Below are 18,205 nucleotides of genomic sequence, written 5' to 3' on the forward strand. Positions count from 1 at the left end.
TCTCTGTCTCAAAAATAAATAAACATTAAAAAAAAAAATTTTTTTTAAAAAAGTATTTTAACAGCTTTTATGAATAAACAAAGATCCCCTAAGATATTTAAATGCTGAAGAGAAGCTGTGAGGAGCAAGATGAAAGTCCTTACCTCTTCTCCAGTCTCTCTTTAAGTTGACTTTCTCTTATTCCCTGAGGGTGAAGGCAGTTTAGCAACTCATCCAGTTCCTTCTGACTATCACATAAAAACCTGCAAGGAGCAAAACAGACCTAGTGACTCTGAAAAACAATCAAATACTAAGAAAGAGATCTACAGAGATCTAGGGTTGTTGGTGGGAGTTGGGAGAGAATTCCAAACTTGCTTACAAGTAGAATAATTTACTATTTCCATGAAGTGTAATGTTAAGTTTACCCTAGAATATTGAAGCCAATGTTTCCTACTAAAATAGACAAATTTTATAAAGTTAATAAGCACAGTTGTCACACACCTTCAAAAGAGTAAACTTATATACAAAACTAAAAGATACAAGGTCATTAAACCAAAAGGTGGATCAGAGGTGGAACAGTTAATGCAATCACAAAGTGAAAGGGACCCTCTCAAAACCTAGCTCCCTGCCTGAAAGAGAACTGACACAAAAGATTATTACTATGTATACAATATTTTATTCTTTAATTAATAAAGATGAGGGGCGCCTGGGTGGCGCAGTCGGTTAAGCGTCCGACTTCAGCCAGGTCACGATCTCGCAGTCCGTGAGTTCGAGCCCTGCATCGGGCTCTGGGCTGATGGCTCAGAGCCTGGAGCCTGTTTCCGATTCTGTGTCTCCCTCTCTCTCTGCCCCTCGCCCGTTCATGCTCTGTATCTCTCTGTCCCAAAAATAAATAAACGTTGAAAAAAAAAAAAATTTAAAAAAAAAAATTAATAAAGATGAAAATCCTAAATCTATTCCCAGAATTAAAAGCACTGCCAACGTAACATAAGATCTATTATAGAACATACACAGTTACTTTATAAGGGGGAAATAAAATTCCAAAGCTTAGAAAAAATATATTATCAAAAAAAAAAAAGTGTGCTTTTAAAGCAATGAGTTTACATATTCAAGAAATCAAAGTCATACAAAATGATCTTAATAATCACTGGTATCACTATATTAAATATTTTCCTTCTTTTTCTTAATTTATTATCTTGGGAGAGAGTGTGAACATGTGCACACAGGCGTGTGATCAGGGAAGGAGCAGAGAAGGAGGGAGAGAGAATCCCAAGCAGGCTCCACGCTGTCAGTGCGGAGCCTGACGCAGGGCCTGATCTCACCAATCGAACTGTGAGATCATGATCTGAGCCAAAATCAAGTCAGAAGCTCAACCGACTGAGCCACCTAGGTGTCCCTAAAATATTTTAACGTGAAAAAAGAAAAAAATAGAGCAACCAGATAAATGCTCACATTACCATAGATTCTGTCCTTGTTTGGGTATGGTGGTCTCCACAGCAACTTCTGCTGATGGGCCAGGTTGTACGTTCATGCTTACGTTTTTGCCTAGGTTTGCTTTCTTACCTAAAAAAAATTAAAACATTTGGTTGAATATAATAAATCCCCAATTCCTACTTTCAAACCTCAGTGGGACACAGTGCCAAAGCCAACAACTAATAACACAGATGCTGCATATTGAATATAGCCAATGTACAGCAGGTGCTAGTTTCTCTTAAACATCTTATGTACAGCACATCATCTGAGATAATTGCTCTCTATGCAGCTGAACAGCTGCACAGTCCAAGGTTCAGAGTGTGGCAACTTAGAATGGAATGGGAGCACTGAATAACTATCAAACAATTTACTTCTTGTACATCTGTTGTGAAGTAGAGACAACTGAAACATATAAAACCATAAACTTACCCCTGGAGGCTTCAAATGTCAAACATGATTAACTTTTTTGTAAACCAGCTCCTATCTACCATTAGGACATGAATACAGACAGATCTTAAGCCAATGTGAAGCCTGTACTAATACTCTCGTGGCTCCTGTCCCTTGCTCCCATTCTGCCCTCTTTACCCTGCGGGCACCTTCCCTGCAATAGAACACATGACCCTGTAGTCTTGAGTCAAGTGACTCTGAAGTGACCGTGCCATGCCTGAATGAGGGAGCATGAAGCAACAACGTACGCCAGGATGCGCTGGAAGTGAAGGGACTGATGTCCATCCTCTTTTGAGACCTAGAACTATGGAAACCTGATTTCTAAAGACAGCCGTTAAGCTTTTGAACATCATAAAATCAGCCTCTCCTCCTGCTGGAAACTCTCCCCCAGATCTGAAGATCCGGACTTCACATTTACTGCTCTCAAATACAACTGCCCTCATGTGGGTATTTACAAAGTTTACTAAAACTAGATCTTTCTACTAAGTACTACAATCTAACACTTAATACAATGCGCAATATGAAAATACCTGTGAAACTTTGAGCTATATATTAATTTCTTTAACAATTTTGAATTTTAAGTTTGGGTTAAGAGTTTCTCTAAAATGAAGGAAAACTGCATTTTACAAAAATCTCTCCAAGAAATATAATGATCTAATATTTGAGAAGTAATGTGCATTAGGTCGTAGAAAGTAGAGCTAGAAGGAAGCTTGCAGATCATTTAACCCAGGGGTTCTCAATTGGGAGCCACGCTGCCTCCCAGGAGCCATGTGGCAATGTCTAGGGACATATTTGGCTGTCACTATTGCATCTAGTCCACTGAGGCCAGGGATGCTGCTAAATATCCTACAATACACAGGAATGACCCCCAACTACAAAGAATTATCTCACCCAAAATGTCAGTAAGGTTGAGAAATCCTGACTTAACCTCACCATTTGGTTTTTTTCATTAAAAATTTTTTCTTTTAATTTCTTGAAATATTATACATATTATATATGTAAATGTTGTTATATATAATATATATTCAATATATACCTCAAGAAAAAAAGTGCCCCTCTGTATTTATTTTACAAACTGAATAGACCCGTGTAACTAGAACCCAGATCAAGAAAAAGAACATCAGTATCCCTTTACGACCCTTTCTCCGTCACTTATTTTTAGTTATTTGCTGTTTCCCTCACTAGAATTTTAGTTAAATGACATTCAGGACCTTATCTGTCGTGTTTGCTATCTTGTAGCAAAACATGAAAAATTGGTTGGCACACACAAGATGCTCTATAAATACTGAATAAGTAAGTTTTGGAAGATGTGTAACTGCCTTCTTAGCCCCTTCACCTCAATTCCAGCCATTAAGGTACCTACAAAGAGACTTTTAAGGAACAAAGTTTGAAGACTACTTGTATAAAATCTAATACCCAAATATCCTAATATTCAAGCTCTTTTCACACTATACCTGGAACAAAATTGGTAATCAAATGTTAGTTTCCTTCCTTCTCCCGTGCATTTCACATTCTCCCATCCCACTCAAATACATCTACCTAAGAAGACAATAAAGAATTCTTTCAAATGCAAAAAGTGACAGAGAAAAGACAGTCCTTATTAATGACCCTACTCAAGCAGGGTAAAAGAACTGGTAGATATATACATACTTCGGGGACAGTAATCCTCATCAGGAGAGTCTGCACGGTCTTTGCGGTGATTGAATCGGTAGTCGATGCTGTCATGTACCCAGCCTTTTTCAATGAACAATCCTGGAACTTCATCTGAGAAGAGCCAGTATCTATAAATCACAACCATATATTAGTAAGACAATGACAGATTATGAGCATGACTGTTAGTAGAGATGATCACACAATATCACTGAAAATTCAGATAGATACAAATGATAAAGTAAGGCACAGAATACCAACATTTTTGAAATTTGAGATTCAAAGCTGTAATTTTTATAACTTCTAATATTTCTGTTTAGGTTCCACACAATGTACACATGCAAAATGTATCGCTATTTTTAATAAACTCTATTTGAATTACATTTCGCAAATCACAATAATTTAAGTTTCATATTTGTAGTATCTTCAAGAACAGGGTCATGTCTTAACTTTGTAACTAGCATGTGGCACAGAAAATATTCAATAAATGTGTGAAGAGCAATTGTTTCTGAAATCCATAAATAGGGAAGCCTGTCTATTCTTGGTACTTTAGGCAGTTTCATAACTAGGAACAATATAACAGCTCTAGAAGATAATAAAAATTAAGTTTAGTAACTTACCTGTTATGGTTTCGATCTGTACCAATAGGAGTCCTGCGCATGACCAGCTTTGCCTTGGCAATTCCTTCCTGGAAAGCCTTCTCAGCAGCTGCTTTGTGCTTTCGTATTCGTTCTTCTTCAGCTTCACGTTCTAGTTTCACTGTTACAGATAAAAGAATCAACTAGATTTTTTTCCCTAATAAATTCCATTCTTACAAATTAAGTAGAATACACAGTAGAAAGTATAAAGTCGATTTTCTGTCAAACCTTATTAGTTTCCTTCTCCTGATTCTGATCTGTTATAAGAAATGATGTGCTATAAGGCTGGTTGCCCTATGTCCTTTGAATTCTGATGATACCGCAACCATCGACTCAATGCAAAATCTTTTCTCTTCAAAATGTAACTTCTTACTAATTTTAACAATCAAATTAGATTAATTCTATTAATAATTAAAAATGGAACATTAAAACAGTCCCTAAAGGGAATTAATTGATCCTCAAAATTATGAGAATGAATAAAACCAGAATAGTTATTTTGAAAACATATTTTGATACTGAGGAAGCTGATTATTATTCAGCTTATTAGCCTTGGTGACAAGCAAAAAGAACTGAGAAATCAAGGGCGGGCAGGCAAGCACTTGTGGATAATAATCATCACTGCATACTGAATACCATTCGGGGGTTGGTTATTCAGCAAGTTACTACTGTTACAGATGAAAAAAAGAAGTTTTACTCAATTTATTCCCGATCATTCATCCACCCAGAAATTTCTCTCAACAACAAAAGCAGCTCAGTAATCTTGTCTTTTCAGTTTTTCTATAACTGTCACAAATTTTGAAACAGTAAGTATACAGTGCTGCTATTTACAAGGCCAGAATTTGTAACACTGATCTTCTAATAATGACAGCCTCTACAGTATGATAAGAATCTGGAAAACACATCAATCTACAGATGTTACTTTAAACAAGACAAATCTCAGTTATTTAAAACCAACATGATACTTGTTACCTTTAACAAAGTTTGCTCTCCTGAATGGAACTATGTTTGCAACAAGGATTACAGTAAATATAAGTACAAAGGTAATGATGAAAACAGTAATGGCTTCATCACAATACAAGTTCTTTCTCCTACGGCCACAAATAAAAGCTCAGGGCAAGTCATAAAAAGAAGACCAAATTTAGTTTCAGAGGCTATAGAACTGAAGGAGACACTGAAAGACCTGAATTCTAATTCAAGTACTGGCCTTGGCAAAATATTAACAGTTTCTGTCCCTTATTTCTCTAAATCAATTAAGAGTGCCATAAATAAATAAATAAATAAATAAATAATAAATAATAAATAAATAAATAAATAAATATCAACTGCCTTTCCTCTGTCCTGTGTTAAGATAAATATAACACACAGAAAGAAACACTTCAAAAATCCAAGAAGAGGGGCGCCTGGGTGGCGGTTTAAGCATCTGACTTTTTTTTTTAATGCTTATTTGAGAGAGAGAGAGAGAGAGAGAGAGAGAGAGAGCGCGTGCACGTGAATGAGGGAGGGGCAGAGACAGGGAGACACAGAATCTGAAGCAGGCTCCAGGCTCTGAGCTGTCAGCACAGAGCGTGACTTGGGGCTTGAAATCGTGGACCATGAGCTCATGACCTCAGCCAAAGTCGGGACACTTAACCTACTGAGCCACCCAGGCACCTCATGACTCTTGATTTTAGCTCAGATCATTATCTCATGGTTGGTGAGTTCTAGCCCAGCATTGGGCTCCATGCTGACAGTGCTGAGCCTGCTTGGGATTCTCCTTCCCTCTCTCTCTGCCCCTCCCTCAATTGCCCAGGCTCTACCTCTCTCAAAATAAATAAACTGAAAAAAAGAGGGGGGTGCGTGGGTAGCTCAGTCAGTTAAGCATCCAACTTCAGCTCAGGTCATGATCTCATGGTTCATTAGTTCGAGCTCCATGTTGGGCTCTGTGCTGACAGCTCAGAGCCTGGAGCCTGGTTTAGATTCTGTGTCTCCCTCTTTCTCTGTCCCTCCCCTGCTCACACTCTGTCTCTCTCAAAAATTAAGTAAACATTTTTTTTTAACTTAAAAAACCATTAAAAAGAAAACTCAAGAAGAAATCATTACATTTCTGGTGAAACACAGCTAAAGTGTGATTACATACATATATATATATACATACACACACACACACACATATGTATACATACACGTATATAATAGTTATATATATACAATTATTCCATATATATTATATACATATACACAATGACTATATATATAACTTTAAAACTGGAAAGTACACACATATAAATGCAATGTGTATATATATACATGTATATATATGTAAAAACATTCCAGCGGCCTTACTTAGTATAAACTAAAACCTGTTTTTGGTTTTTTTTTAGGTTTTATTTATTTACTTATTTTGACAGAGCACAAGCAGAGGAAAGGCAGAGAGAAAGGAAGAATCCCAAGCAGAATCTGTGCTGCCAGCACAGAGCCCAATGTGGGGCTCAAACTCACAAAATGTGAGATCATGACCTGAGCTGAAATCAACAATCAGATGCTTAACCGACTGAGCCAGTCAGGAGCCCTTAAAATCTGTTTTAAAAGAAGTATTACATATACATGAAAGAACTAGTGAAGTTATTTCTACGTATCTGTCTAATTCTTAGTATCCAACTTTGACAAATAAATGGTTTTTACCATCTTCATTTCAAAAGCTGGAAACTTTCCTAAGGTTGGATACTGTAACAGCAATCAAAATAGCTTAAAAATCAAAAAACCCCAATAAACATAGCAGGTTTACTGTGGGTAACAGCAACTATGAAACTTATTTTGTGTACATCATAAGACTGAGCAAATAAGTACACAATGATATTGATGGATACACTAAGGTTCTCATGATGTTATAAGAAGGGAGATACAAATACAGAATGAGGGATGGCAAACCGGAACCCTTGGGTGTCAAAATCTAGGAATAAATTTAACAAAGTACAAAATGTATACTTTGAAAACTACAAAATATTTGTTGAAAGAAAGTAATGATCTAAATAAAGAAAACATCTGATGTTCATGGATCAGAAGACAAAGTATCATTAAGAGAGCAATACTCAAAACTGACCTATCTACAGGGACCTATCTACAGTCAGTTGAGCGTCAGGCTTCAGCTCAGGTCACAATCTCACAGTTCAGGAGTTTGTGTCCTGCATTGGGCTCGCTGCTGTCAGTGCAGAGCCTGCTTCAATCCTCTGCACGCCACCCCCCCGCCCCCCCCCCCCCGCTCCTTCCCTGCTTGTATTCTCTCTCAAAAATAAAACTTTTAAAAATTTGTTTTTTTAATGTTTATTTATTTCTGAGAGAGAGACAGAGCATGAGTGGGGGAGGGGCAGAGAGAGAGGGAGACACAGAATGCGAAGCAGGCTCCAGGCTCTGAGCTGTCAGCCCAGAGCCCGATGCGGGGCTCGAACTCACAAACCACGAGATCATGACCTGACCCGAAGTCGGTCACTCAACCGACTGAGCCACCCAGGCACCCCAGAAAGAAAACATTTTTTAAAAAAAGAAACTGATAAGGGCGCCTGGGTGGCTTGGTTGGTTGAGCGACTTCGGCTCAGGTCATGATCTCGCAGTTTTTGAGTTCGAGCCCCGCATCGGGCCCTGTGCTGACAGCTCGGAGCCTGGAGCCTGCTTCCGATTCTGTGTCTCCTTCTCTCTCTGCCCCCCCCCCCCCACTTGTGCTCGGTCTCTCTCTCAAAAATAAATGTAAAAAAAAATTTTTTTTTAAAGGAAGTGATCTACAGATTCAACACAATCTCTATCAGAATCCTAGCTGCTTTCTTTGCAGAAATTAACTGATTCTAAAACCACTGTGGAATTATAAGGGACCCAGAACATATAAAACTATCTTGAAAAAGAACAAGTTAGAAAATTCACAGTTCTCCAATTCCGAACTTATTACGAAGCAACAAGAATCTAGACAGAACTTATTACAAAGCAACAAGAATCTAGACACCGTGGTACTGGAGCTAAGGACAGACAGATCAATACAACAGAACTGAGAGTCCGGAAATAAAAACAACGTGTCTATAGTCAAATGATGTGGTTTTTTTTTTTTAAGTTTATTCATTTATTTTGAGAGAGCACAAGCGAGAGCAAGAGTGAGGGAGGGCAGAGAGAATTAGAATCCCAAGCAGGCTCCACACTGTTAGCACAGAGCCAATGCGGAGCTTGAACTCATAAATAGTGAGATCATGAGCTGAGCCAAAATCGAGTTGGATGCTGTAGCCAACTGAACCACCAAGGTGCTCCACAGTCAAATGATTTTTGACAAGGGTGTCAAAATCATTCAGTGGGGAAAGAGCAGTCATTTGAATAAATGATATTACAGCCACATGCAAAAGAGTAAGGTTGGGTCCCTACCCTCATACCATATACAAAAATTAACTCAGAATGAACCAAAGACCTAAATGTAAGAGTTAAAGACCTTGGATTTGGCAACAGATTCTTAGATATGACACTAAAACTAAGAACAACCAAAGAAAAAATAGATAAATTGGGACTTTCAATCTTAAAATTTGGGCTTCAAAGGATACGATCAAGAAAGTAAAAAGACAACACAAAAGCTGGTTGAAAATATCTGCAGATCATAGATCTGATAAGGGATTTATATCTAGAAAATATAAAGATCTCTTACAATTTAATAATAAAAAGACAACCCAATTTGAAAATGGACAAAAGGTTGGAATATTCCTGCAAAGAAACACAAATGACCAAGAGGCACATATGGAGATGCCTGATATCATTAGTCATCAAGGAAACGCATATCAAAACCACAGTGACATACTAATTCACAACCACTAGAATCAAGGAGTCATTTAATAACAAGTGTTGTTGATGCAGAAAAATTAGAATTCTCGTACACTACAGGTACATCTGTATGTAAAATTGTGCAGCCACTTTGGAAAATGTCTAGCAGTTCCCCCAAACAGTTGAGGATAGCGAACATATGACCCAGCAATTCAATTCTGGTATATACCTAAGAGAAACGACAACGTCCACACAAGAACTCATATACCAATGCTTATAGCAGTCTTCACAGTAGCCAAAAGGTGGAAACAAATCAAACATCCATCAACTAATGAATGGATAAACAAAATGTGGTATATCCAAACAATGGAGTACCATTCAGCCATAAAAGAAATGAAAACTGATAACTACCACAACATGGATGAATCTTGACAACATTATGCTGAGTGAAAGAAACCAGACATGAAAGACCATGCATTCATTATAGGATTTCATTTATATATGTCAGAAAAGGCAAGTCTGGATGGACAGGGTGATGATAGCTAAAGAGTATAGGGTTTCTTTCTGAGATGAGTATGTTCTAAAATTATGATGAAAGTTACACATATAAGGGGGAGGGGGTGCCAGGGTGGTTCAGTTGGTTAAGTGTCCGACTCTTGGTTTCAGCTCAGGTCATGATCTCAGTTCGTGAGTTTCAGCCCCACGTCGGGCTCTGTGCTGACAATGCAGAGACTGTTTGGGATTCTCTCTCTCCTCCTCTCTCTGACCCTCCCCTACTCGCACTCTCTCTCTCTCAAGATAAACTTTCAAGTTTATTAAAAAAACACTCAGGACACCTGGGTGGCTCAGTCGGTTAAACATCCGACTCAGCTCAGGTCATGATCTCGTGGTTCAGGAGTTCGAGCCCCATGTCCGGCTCTGTGCTGACAGCTCAAACCCTGGTGCCTGCTTCAGATTCTGTGTCCCCTCTCTCTCTGCCCCTACCCCTCCCCTGCTGGCAATCTGTATCTTTCTCAAAAATAAAAGAAAACATTAATAAAAAAATTTAAATAACACATTAAAAAAACAACTATGAGTTATTCACTTAATGGACAAGTTGTATGGTATGTGAGCTATTTAATAAAGCTGTTTACAAAAATGTTCAAGTGTGCCTGGGTGGCTCAGTAGGCTTAGCATCTGACTTTGGCTCAGGTCATGATTTCATGGTTCATGAGTTCAAGCCCCACAATGGGCTCACTGCTGTCGGTGCAGAGCCTGCTTCAGTTCCTCTGTTTCCCGCCCTCCCCCCCACCCCACCCCTGCTCATAAGCATGGGTGCGCTCTCTCTCTCTCAAAATAGTGAACATTAAAAAAAATGTTCAGGTTTGACAGAGTTATCAAAGTCCCAAATTTTTACATTCTTAAACCTTAACAAGGGAAAGATTAATACCTGAGTTGGCAACTGTGCTGAGGGCTTCAAAGACCCTGCCATTCAATTGTTGTAACAATCTTAACAAGCATGTTAAGGGAACTGAGGCATGAATAAGTAACTTGCCCAAAAGAATATAGCTAAGTCAGAGGTAAGGTTTGAAACCAGGCCAGCGATTCCCAAATTATAGGTTATTTCCACTATGGCCATTTGTGATTTTGGTCCTTTACTAGATCCAGAAAAGATGCCAATGTCACATTAATCTCAAACCATCCCTCACTGCAGAATGCCAGGCTGAACACGCCTGCCAGAATACTGCCTAAGTGGGGTCTGGGTTACTGCATACAGAAATAACCAAACAACTGTGACAAAGAGAGACTGTACCCTGGCAATTTCCTTCCTTCTACTACCTTCTAAAGGGTTTCCCTTCTGCTCCCAACACAAGGCTTTCTTTACCTTTCATTTCTCTCTCCTGGATCTCCCGCTCCTTCTTAGCCTGGATGGCGAGCAGCCGCCTGCTCTTCACCGCGCTAATCATGTCTTCAGCTCCCACATCTACCTGGGGTTCAAACTTCACAACCTCTTTTTTCCTATCAGTTTTGCCCAGCCCATTCTCCTCTTTTCCATTTTCCTTGTTTCTGGCTTCCATTTCTTTCCTTTTCTGTTTCTCTGCTCTCTTCTTATCATTCTCTTCCTTCAGTACAGCAAGCCGCTCTTTCCACAACTCTGCAGACATCTGCTGTCTGGTTTCCATGTGGTCTTGCACCGAGTACGTCATGAGGATGCGGTGGCAGAGGGCCGTCAAGATCTGGAGCTTCTCTTCTGACGTCAGTTCAAAAAACTCCGAGGTCTCCAGCTTCTCTAGGAACTCATCTTGTACTTCATTATCCTCAAATGGTGCTGAATCTTTATTGTCGTCCGTGTCTGAGCCCTCGCTCTCTTCCTGAACATCAGATTTGCGCAAGCAGAGCCGCACCAGCTCCGAGACAGAATGTAGGGTCAGAGGGATTTCTGACAGCTTCATTCCCAATTCGCCATAGTCTTCTGCTATTTCATCTTGCAATAAGGTCTGTAAGAGGATGACCAACACTCTATTCAGATATAAAAAGCCACCTTTTTCTGCACTCAAGGCTTCCATGAGGGACACAGCAGTAATAGGATACTGAGCATCTGGTAAGAGTAGCCCAGAGTAACAGCTCAAGAACTCCACCACCATGGCCACGTCCCCAAACAGTGTGTTGGGCAGCCCTTCAGGGGTATCCACCAACCTAAATGCCGGAAGGCTTTTGCCAGTTAACTCTTGGTCCTCGTACCTCTTCTGCTTTTCCAGTTTCTCAAGCATTTCTTTCTCTCTCCTCTCCTTGGCTTTCTCCTTCAACTTTTCTTTCAGCTCCTCTCGTTTCTTTTTCAAATATTCTTTGCGCTGCTCTTCAGACATAGAGGCCCACCGCTTTTTATGTTCTAGAAGCTCAAAGCGTTTTTGAACAATACTTCGCAGCTCTTCTGGGAGACGAGCTCTATCTTCACTGGAGAGCAGACGAGCTGTTTTGGAGATAACACAGGACAGGGCACTCTTCTTGTCCTCCCTGTCTTTGTTTTCTTTGTAGTAGGCAATAAGGTGTAGGGCAGCAGGAGGCAGATGTTTATGGGGTTTACTAGAAGACCTGGGTGTACCCCCAGAATTCCGTGGGGCTCGGGTCATCTTCTGAGTGCCTTTGGCCATATCCAACAAAGTCATCTGCTTCATTTTGGTTTTAGGAGTCTTCAAGCCCTTTTTAGGAGATTTGGAATTACCTGTGGATTTCTGTCCATTAAGGATGCCTTTGCTTCTACCCTTCACTTTCAAAGGTTTGTCACTATGCTTCCCTGATTTCTTGGCAGGTGGGCCTTTCTTAGGAATGTGAAAGTTGGCGTGTAGCTTGTTGGGTGACATCATCTTCATCACTTCTTCCAGATGTTCTTCTGGAGACTTGGAATTCTTTGAGTTCTTCACTTTGAGTGGTGAGCCATTCAAGGATTTCTTCAAATGTACGTGACACCATAACTTGGGATTTAGTGGTGAACTCAGAGAAGAGTTGTCTGTCTTGGATTTTTTTGAAGGCTTCCTATCTGGGGATCCAGTATTCTTCCTCTTAGTAGAAGGGTTGAGAGTCATGTACTAGAATTTAAGAACAGGAGCAAAATTAATTTTAAAAACTAATTTAAAGAAGCAACACTTAAGCATCATAAAGGCCCTCTTCCCCAGCTATCCAGGTAAAGATACATATTCATTTCTGTTCAAAGACACCATGTCCCTAAACAAAGACATGAATGTTAGTTGATGTTTTGGCCCTATCAATACAAAACTGATAGCCAGACTTAAAAATCTATACTCTTAAAATTAAACATTTTTGCTATGTAACTATATGTGTTCTGTTTATATATGGTGCTAGCAATTCTTAGATATTTTAATGACATCTGTGAGCCCTTTCCCCAGAAGCAACATATGATAATTCTGCATTCTATTTCAGAATCCATCTGTGGATCCCAGACTGAGGATACCTGATTTAGAAAATGGCAACATCTAAAGAGTTAATAAAGTATTACTCTGGATTTCTTATCATTTAAACCTCTGTTCCCACTAGGAACATTCTATGCTTTTAAGTAGAAAAATTTAAGTATTTTTGTCTAAATGCAGAAGCATATTTTCTTACTTACAATACCACAACAAAAATCACTGCTCATAAACAGGGAGCCCTCCCGCCCCTGGTTCCTCAAACTCCCCTTTGTCCTGTTGCCACACATCGAGAACTCATTCCCGTGAATACATTACTAACTATAAGCCCTCTATATTCTCAACCTCATACAATCCCCTCATGTCCTTCAAATTCACTCCCTCTAGTAGTCCAACTCTGCAATCCTTTAATCCCTGCCAGGACCTTAAATCCATTAGTTCTACCAAACTTTCTGCACACTCGCTTCCTTGTTCTTCTTACCCACATTAAATTCCGGTCAGTTGCTATAATCAATCTTGCATGAACCTCTGGTTCCCTGGCCTCTCCTGCTCTACTACACCTAGTTCCCTGGCCCATACATGTTCAGCTTACACAGGCATGGAATTAAAGATACAAACGCAGTGTGTGGTCTCACTTTAAATTCAGAACCAGGTACCTCAAATGCATCCTGAATACCACCCTTAATATATTCCTTATCGATTTAACATATTCCTTTAGTCCATTCACTTCCCTCTCCCCTGGACACATATCTATCTCCTATCTCCTCAAACCACCATATCCCCTTCATAGAGAATTAGTTAATAAGTTAGAACCCAGTCAACTTGTCATAATACCATGGTTTCTGTTTAACAGTGGGTTTAAAAAAAAAAAAAGCTGTGGATTTTCAAACTTAAATTTTTTTTTTTAACATTTATTCATTTTTGAGAGTGAGAGAGACCGAGCATGAGCGGGGGAGGGGCAAACAGAGAGGGAGACACAGAATCCGAAGCAGGCTCCAGGCTCTGAGCTGTCAGCAGAGCCTGAGTGGGGCCCAAACTCATGAACCGTGAAATCATGACCTGAGCTGCAGTCGGACGCTTAACCGACTGAGCCACCCAGACGCCCTGATTTTCAAACTTTAAAGAATGTAATTACAAAGAAAAAAGCTTGGCAGCTAAACCGTAAACTAAATGAAATAATAACCAAGCAAAGTAAAAGTAGAGCCAATTTCAAAAAAATTCTAGTGACTAGGAGAAAGATTAGAAAACCTTTAGAATATTTGATTTCTGTTACCAAAAGCAACTAAGCACAGAGGGCACTCAGAGACCTGAGCCTAACTCAAAGTTTGAGTGGGAAGGACGAACTTGACAGAAGCTGCATATAGACAGCAGCCTGGAGGCAGCTGGTAAGACAGGCCCACAGGAGAGGAGACTGCAGGTGAGGAAGCAGCTAAACACTATGGAACATGAAATGATGGGCTCCTTTAAAAAGGCGAGAAGGAAGTGCTATGAGGAGTACACCCCAGAGATGATAGGAAAGAACACCCATGCTCTTGTCAGGAGTAAACAGGTACGGTAAAATTTAATAAGCTGTACTGCGACACCAGGTAAGATTTAAACATTATGGATCTAATCACCAGAGAAACAAACTCACAGAACCAAGGCAGCACAAGTAGGAGAAATATGGTCCGCAATGAATGAGTGGACTACACCTAACATCCTCCTTTTGATTAAGTCCCCAGCTTCAAGGATTTTATTTTTTTAAGTAATCTCTACACCCTGCTCATAAACAGGGAGCCCTCCCGCCCCTGGTTCCTCCCGCCCCTGGTTCCTGGTTGTGGGTTTAAACTCACAACCCCAAGATCAAAAGTCGCACACTCCACCAACTGAGCCAGCCAGGCGCCCCAAGTCTCCAACTTTTGCCTTTTACGGACAACAGGCAATTACAGATTATTATTCCTCTAGCGGGCTGTTTTTGTTGCCTGACTAAAACTGTAAGTTTTGTTCCCCAATTATCATCCTCCATATCAGCTGACAAAGAGGCTACATAGTTTATAGAACATAAACAATATCTATCTGTAACTCCGGGGATATTTTCTCCAGAAGCAGAATTTCCCAGTCCTAGTTGCCCAGAACTAGATTTCAAAATGTTAACAAGAGTGAGCAAAGATAGCTTATGTGAGACTCCACTCTCCGCTTGGACAGTAATAGTACCAATACTCCAAAGACCACCCTACAAATCATAGACTAAGGCCCAAAACTACTCTGGCAGGAACTAAAGACAAATGTGTTAACTAAAGACAAGTTAGCCATCCTCTTCAACCAGCCTTGGAAAATCTTCAGAGTATAGACATAACAGATGGATACTTTTTCTAATGCTCAGGATAACAGGCTATATTTAAAGTCATTCTAAAATGAAATTTATCACTAAAAAGGAGACTAGCGTGAGACTATGTTTCATTTTTACCATTTCAAATAGGTATCATTTAATAGGGCCTATTATAATTTGGCCACTTCTTAATTTACTGATTACTTTTCTATTTAAAAAGTCCCTCAAATTTTCATAAGGTTCTTTAAATTTCTTCTATTTAGAAGCATTATACTATGCAGAATTGATATAAGAGCTGGGATGGCTTAGCCATGAGAGGGTCCAGCAACCCATTTATTTTTATTTGTAAGGTGTGTTTTTTGGCCAAATCACACCATATAATTTTTTTTCTTAAAAATGAAAGAAATTAACTCACCCAACCCCCTCCCAACAGGCCGGCTCCCCGCGTGAGCAGTCCTTCAGTAACTGGATCATCTCAGCATAGGGCATGCTGGGCAGTCACAGCCACATGGGAGCCGGCATGGCTGGACTCAGGGGGATCTGAAAAAGTATAAAACCACTTATGTGCTAAGGGTCTCCCTATCCCCCATTCAGCATAAGTAATCTATCGGAATAGTGCACAGAGAGGGAGAAAAGAATGGACACCCAGAATAGCAGAATTATAGGTTTTAGGCAAGGCCCTTTCTAAGTGCTAAACAGGAACGAAATACTGATGAATGTCTCACAATGTGAAAGCCTTTAAGAAAAAGTGTATACAATTCTATACCTGCTCCCTGTCAAGTGAAACAAACCACCACCCCAAATAAGAAAATCTATTAAATAAGATAAAAATGAAGAAACTTTATTTATAGCAGCTCACTCAGATGCTAAATTTAACGTGATAGTAAGTGGCCAAGAGCCCTGCACTGGAAAACTCCAGCAATCTGTATTCTAACATTTACTTCTCTCTACATTCACCCCAGGAGCTGTGGTAGGAGTTTCAAGGTAACACTCACACAATGGGCTCGCCTCAATCTCTAGATGTCTTTATCAGCAAATGTGCAAAATAGGTTACCATAAAATAGTCTTAAGTACTTCTAAAGTTAACTTATTTTTAAAGTGCTTCTGCTCTAGTCTCTAACTCAAACAGAAAATTCCAAAGGCAAATTTAAAGAAAAACATCAAAACCCTGAACATCTACTTGAAACATTAATTAGGAGAGATAAGAAACATCTTTAAAAATATATAATGTCATTAACTAATGAGACAAAATTAAATTACATCAGGTGCCTTTTGATAAAATTCACTCTAAGAGGCACACAACATCAATTCTGTGGTATCTCTATCAAAAACCCATAACCTGAATGTAATTATATGGAAATAACCCTGAATTAAGAAGCATCATATAAAAATAACTGAACTGTATCCTTATAAAATGTCAAAAGTTTCTGAAAGACAAAGAAAAGCTGAGAGACTGCTCCAGATCAGAGGAGACCTCAGTCTCCTAACAAGTCACAAAACAAGGAAACATAATACATGATACTACACTGGAGCCTGTGAAAACAAAAACAAAATTTAGCTAAAAAGACAATATTGGGACAAATTTCAAAACATGCGTAAGAACTGCAGATAACAGTATTGTTTCAATGCTAATTTCCTGATTTTGATACCTGTACTATACTTATGTTAGAAAATAGCCTTGTCAGGGCACCTGGGTAGTTCAGTCAGTTAAAAGTCCAACTTCGGCTCAGGTCATGATCTCACAGTTGGTGAGTTTGAGCCCCGCATCGGGCTCCGTGCTGACAGCTCAGAGCCTGGAGCCTGCTTTGGATTCTGTGTCTCCCTCTCTCACTCTCTGTCCCCCTCCCTCCCCCTCTCTAAAATAAATAAATAAATAGCTAGCTAGCTAGCTAGCTAGATAAATAAACGTTAAAAAAAAAAAAGTAGCATTTAGCCATTATATATTGATCCAAAAGCTTCCCTACTATGGGGTACCTGGGTGGCTCAGTGAGTTAAGCATCCAACTTTGGCTTAGATCATGATCTTGCAGTTCAGGAGTTTGAGCCCCCCGTTGGGCTCTGTGCTGACAGCTCAAAGCCTGCAGCCTGCTTCGGACTCTGTGTCTCCCTCTGTCTCTCTCTGCCCCTGCCCCTCCAGCTTGTGCTCTCCCTCGCTCTCAAAAATAAATAAATAAACATTAAATTTTTTTTCTTAAACCAAAGCTTCCCTACTAGGATATACCAATCTAAAATAAGAGTAACAAAACACTAGAGCTGCAATGTTATTACCAAAGGGCAATGAGCCAAGATAGCAGATTTCATCTTAGATGACTGGGATCACACAAATAAATGCCTTATAAATCACTCCCCCAAGTCATTATCCCTAAACTCAACTGTCCACTGCATTTTTTTTCAATGAATGGTACTTCTTAAAGAGATGACTTCACAAGCCACACACCTATTATACCTATACTAAATATCACAGAACATAAAATGAGTAAGATAGTTCTTCTATTCAAGTTTTACGTTCTAGAGTTTGTAAGACCACAAACACACTCTCATTATCACAATAGGCCCTATTCGGCTCACACTCCAAAATTCCATATCCCTAAATAACTTTTTCCTCTCTCCCACCTAAGCTCTCCCTGCTGGTCCTTTCCTCAAACTACTGCTCAGAACTTGCTTCCTCTCTCCAGGTCTCCTCTCTCTCCACAGTAGCTACATTCAGCAGCCTGGCAGAATATCAAGTTCTACAAAATCCAAAGAGAAGGCAAAGAGAGAAAAACAATTTTTTCAAGCTATTGACTTTGGAATAGGCAGATCATAGATCTGATCAACGTGAATCCTCAAGGCATTATTTAAAATCTCCTTTAGATGAAGAAAGAAAATCCAAAGCATTGTTTTATGGTCTACTTATCTATGTCTTTACTGTATTCTGTCTTGGCTGAGATGCTATAAGTTCCTTAAGAAAACTACAAATAGGAAAAACACAACTTATATGCAAAACTCAGGAGACAAAATCAGCGACAGGTTAAATTGTACAGGGAGGTAAGAATTACTGTGTAG

The 18,205-nt window shown here is 39.5% G+C and overlaps 1 protein-coding gene across 1 annotated transcript in view; it reads right to left on the reverse strand.

Moving 5' to 3' along the window:
- BAZ1B (bromodomain adjacent to zinc finger domain 1B) overlaps positions 1 to 18,205 on the reverse strand; it is a 73,437-nt gene that overhangs the window by 22,819 nt on the left and 32,413 nt on the right. Inside the window, exons 7-11 of the mRNA XM_047839123.1 lie at positions 10,816 to 12,517; positions 4,170 to 4,308; positions 3,550 to 3,680; positions 1,437 to 1,542; positions 144 to 242 (exon numbers count right to left, since the gene is read on the reverse strand). Coding sequence (XP_047695079.1) covers positions 144 to 242; positions 1,437 to 1,542; positions 3,550 to 3,680; positions 4,170 to 4,308; positions 10,816 to 12,517 — 2,177 coding nt within the window. The remainder of the gene's footprint in view (positions 1 to 143; positions 243 to 1,436; positions 1,543 to 3,549; positions 3,681 to 4,169; positions 4,309 to 10,815; positions 12,518 to 18,205) is intronic.

This window comes from Prionailurus viverrinus, chromosome E3 (genome assembly GCF_022837055.1).
Source record: "Prionailurus viverrinus isolate Anna chromosome E3, UM_Priviv_1.0, whole genome shotgun sequence".
NCBI classification, from domain to species: domain Eukaryota; kingdom Metazoa; phylum Chordata; class Mammalia; order Carnivora; family Felidae; genus Prionailurus; species Prionailurus viverrinus.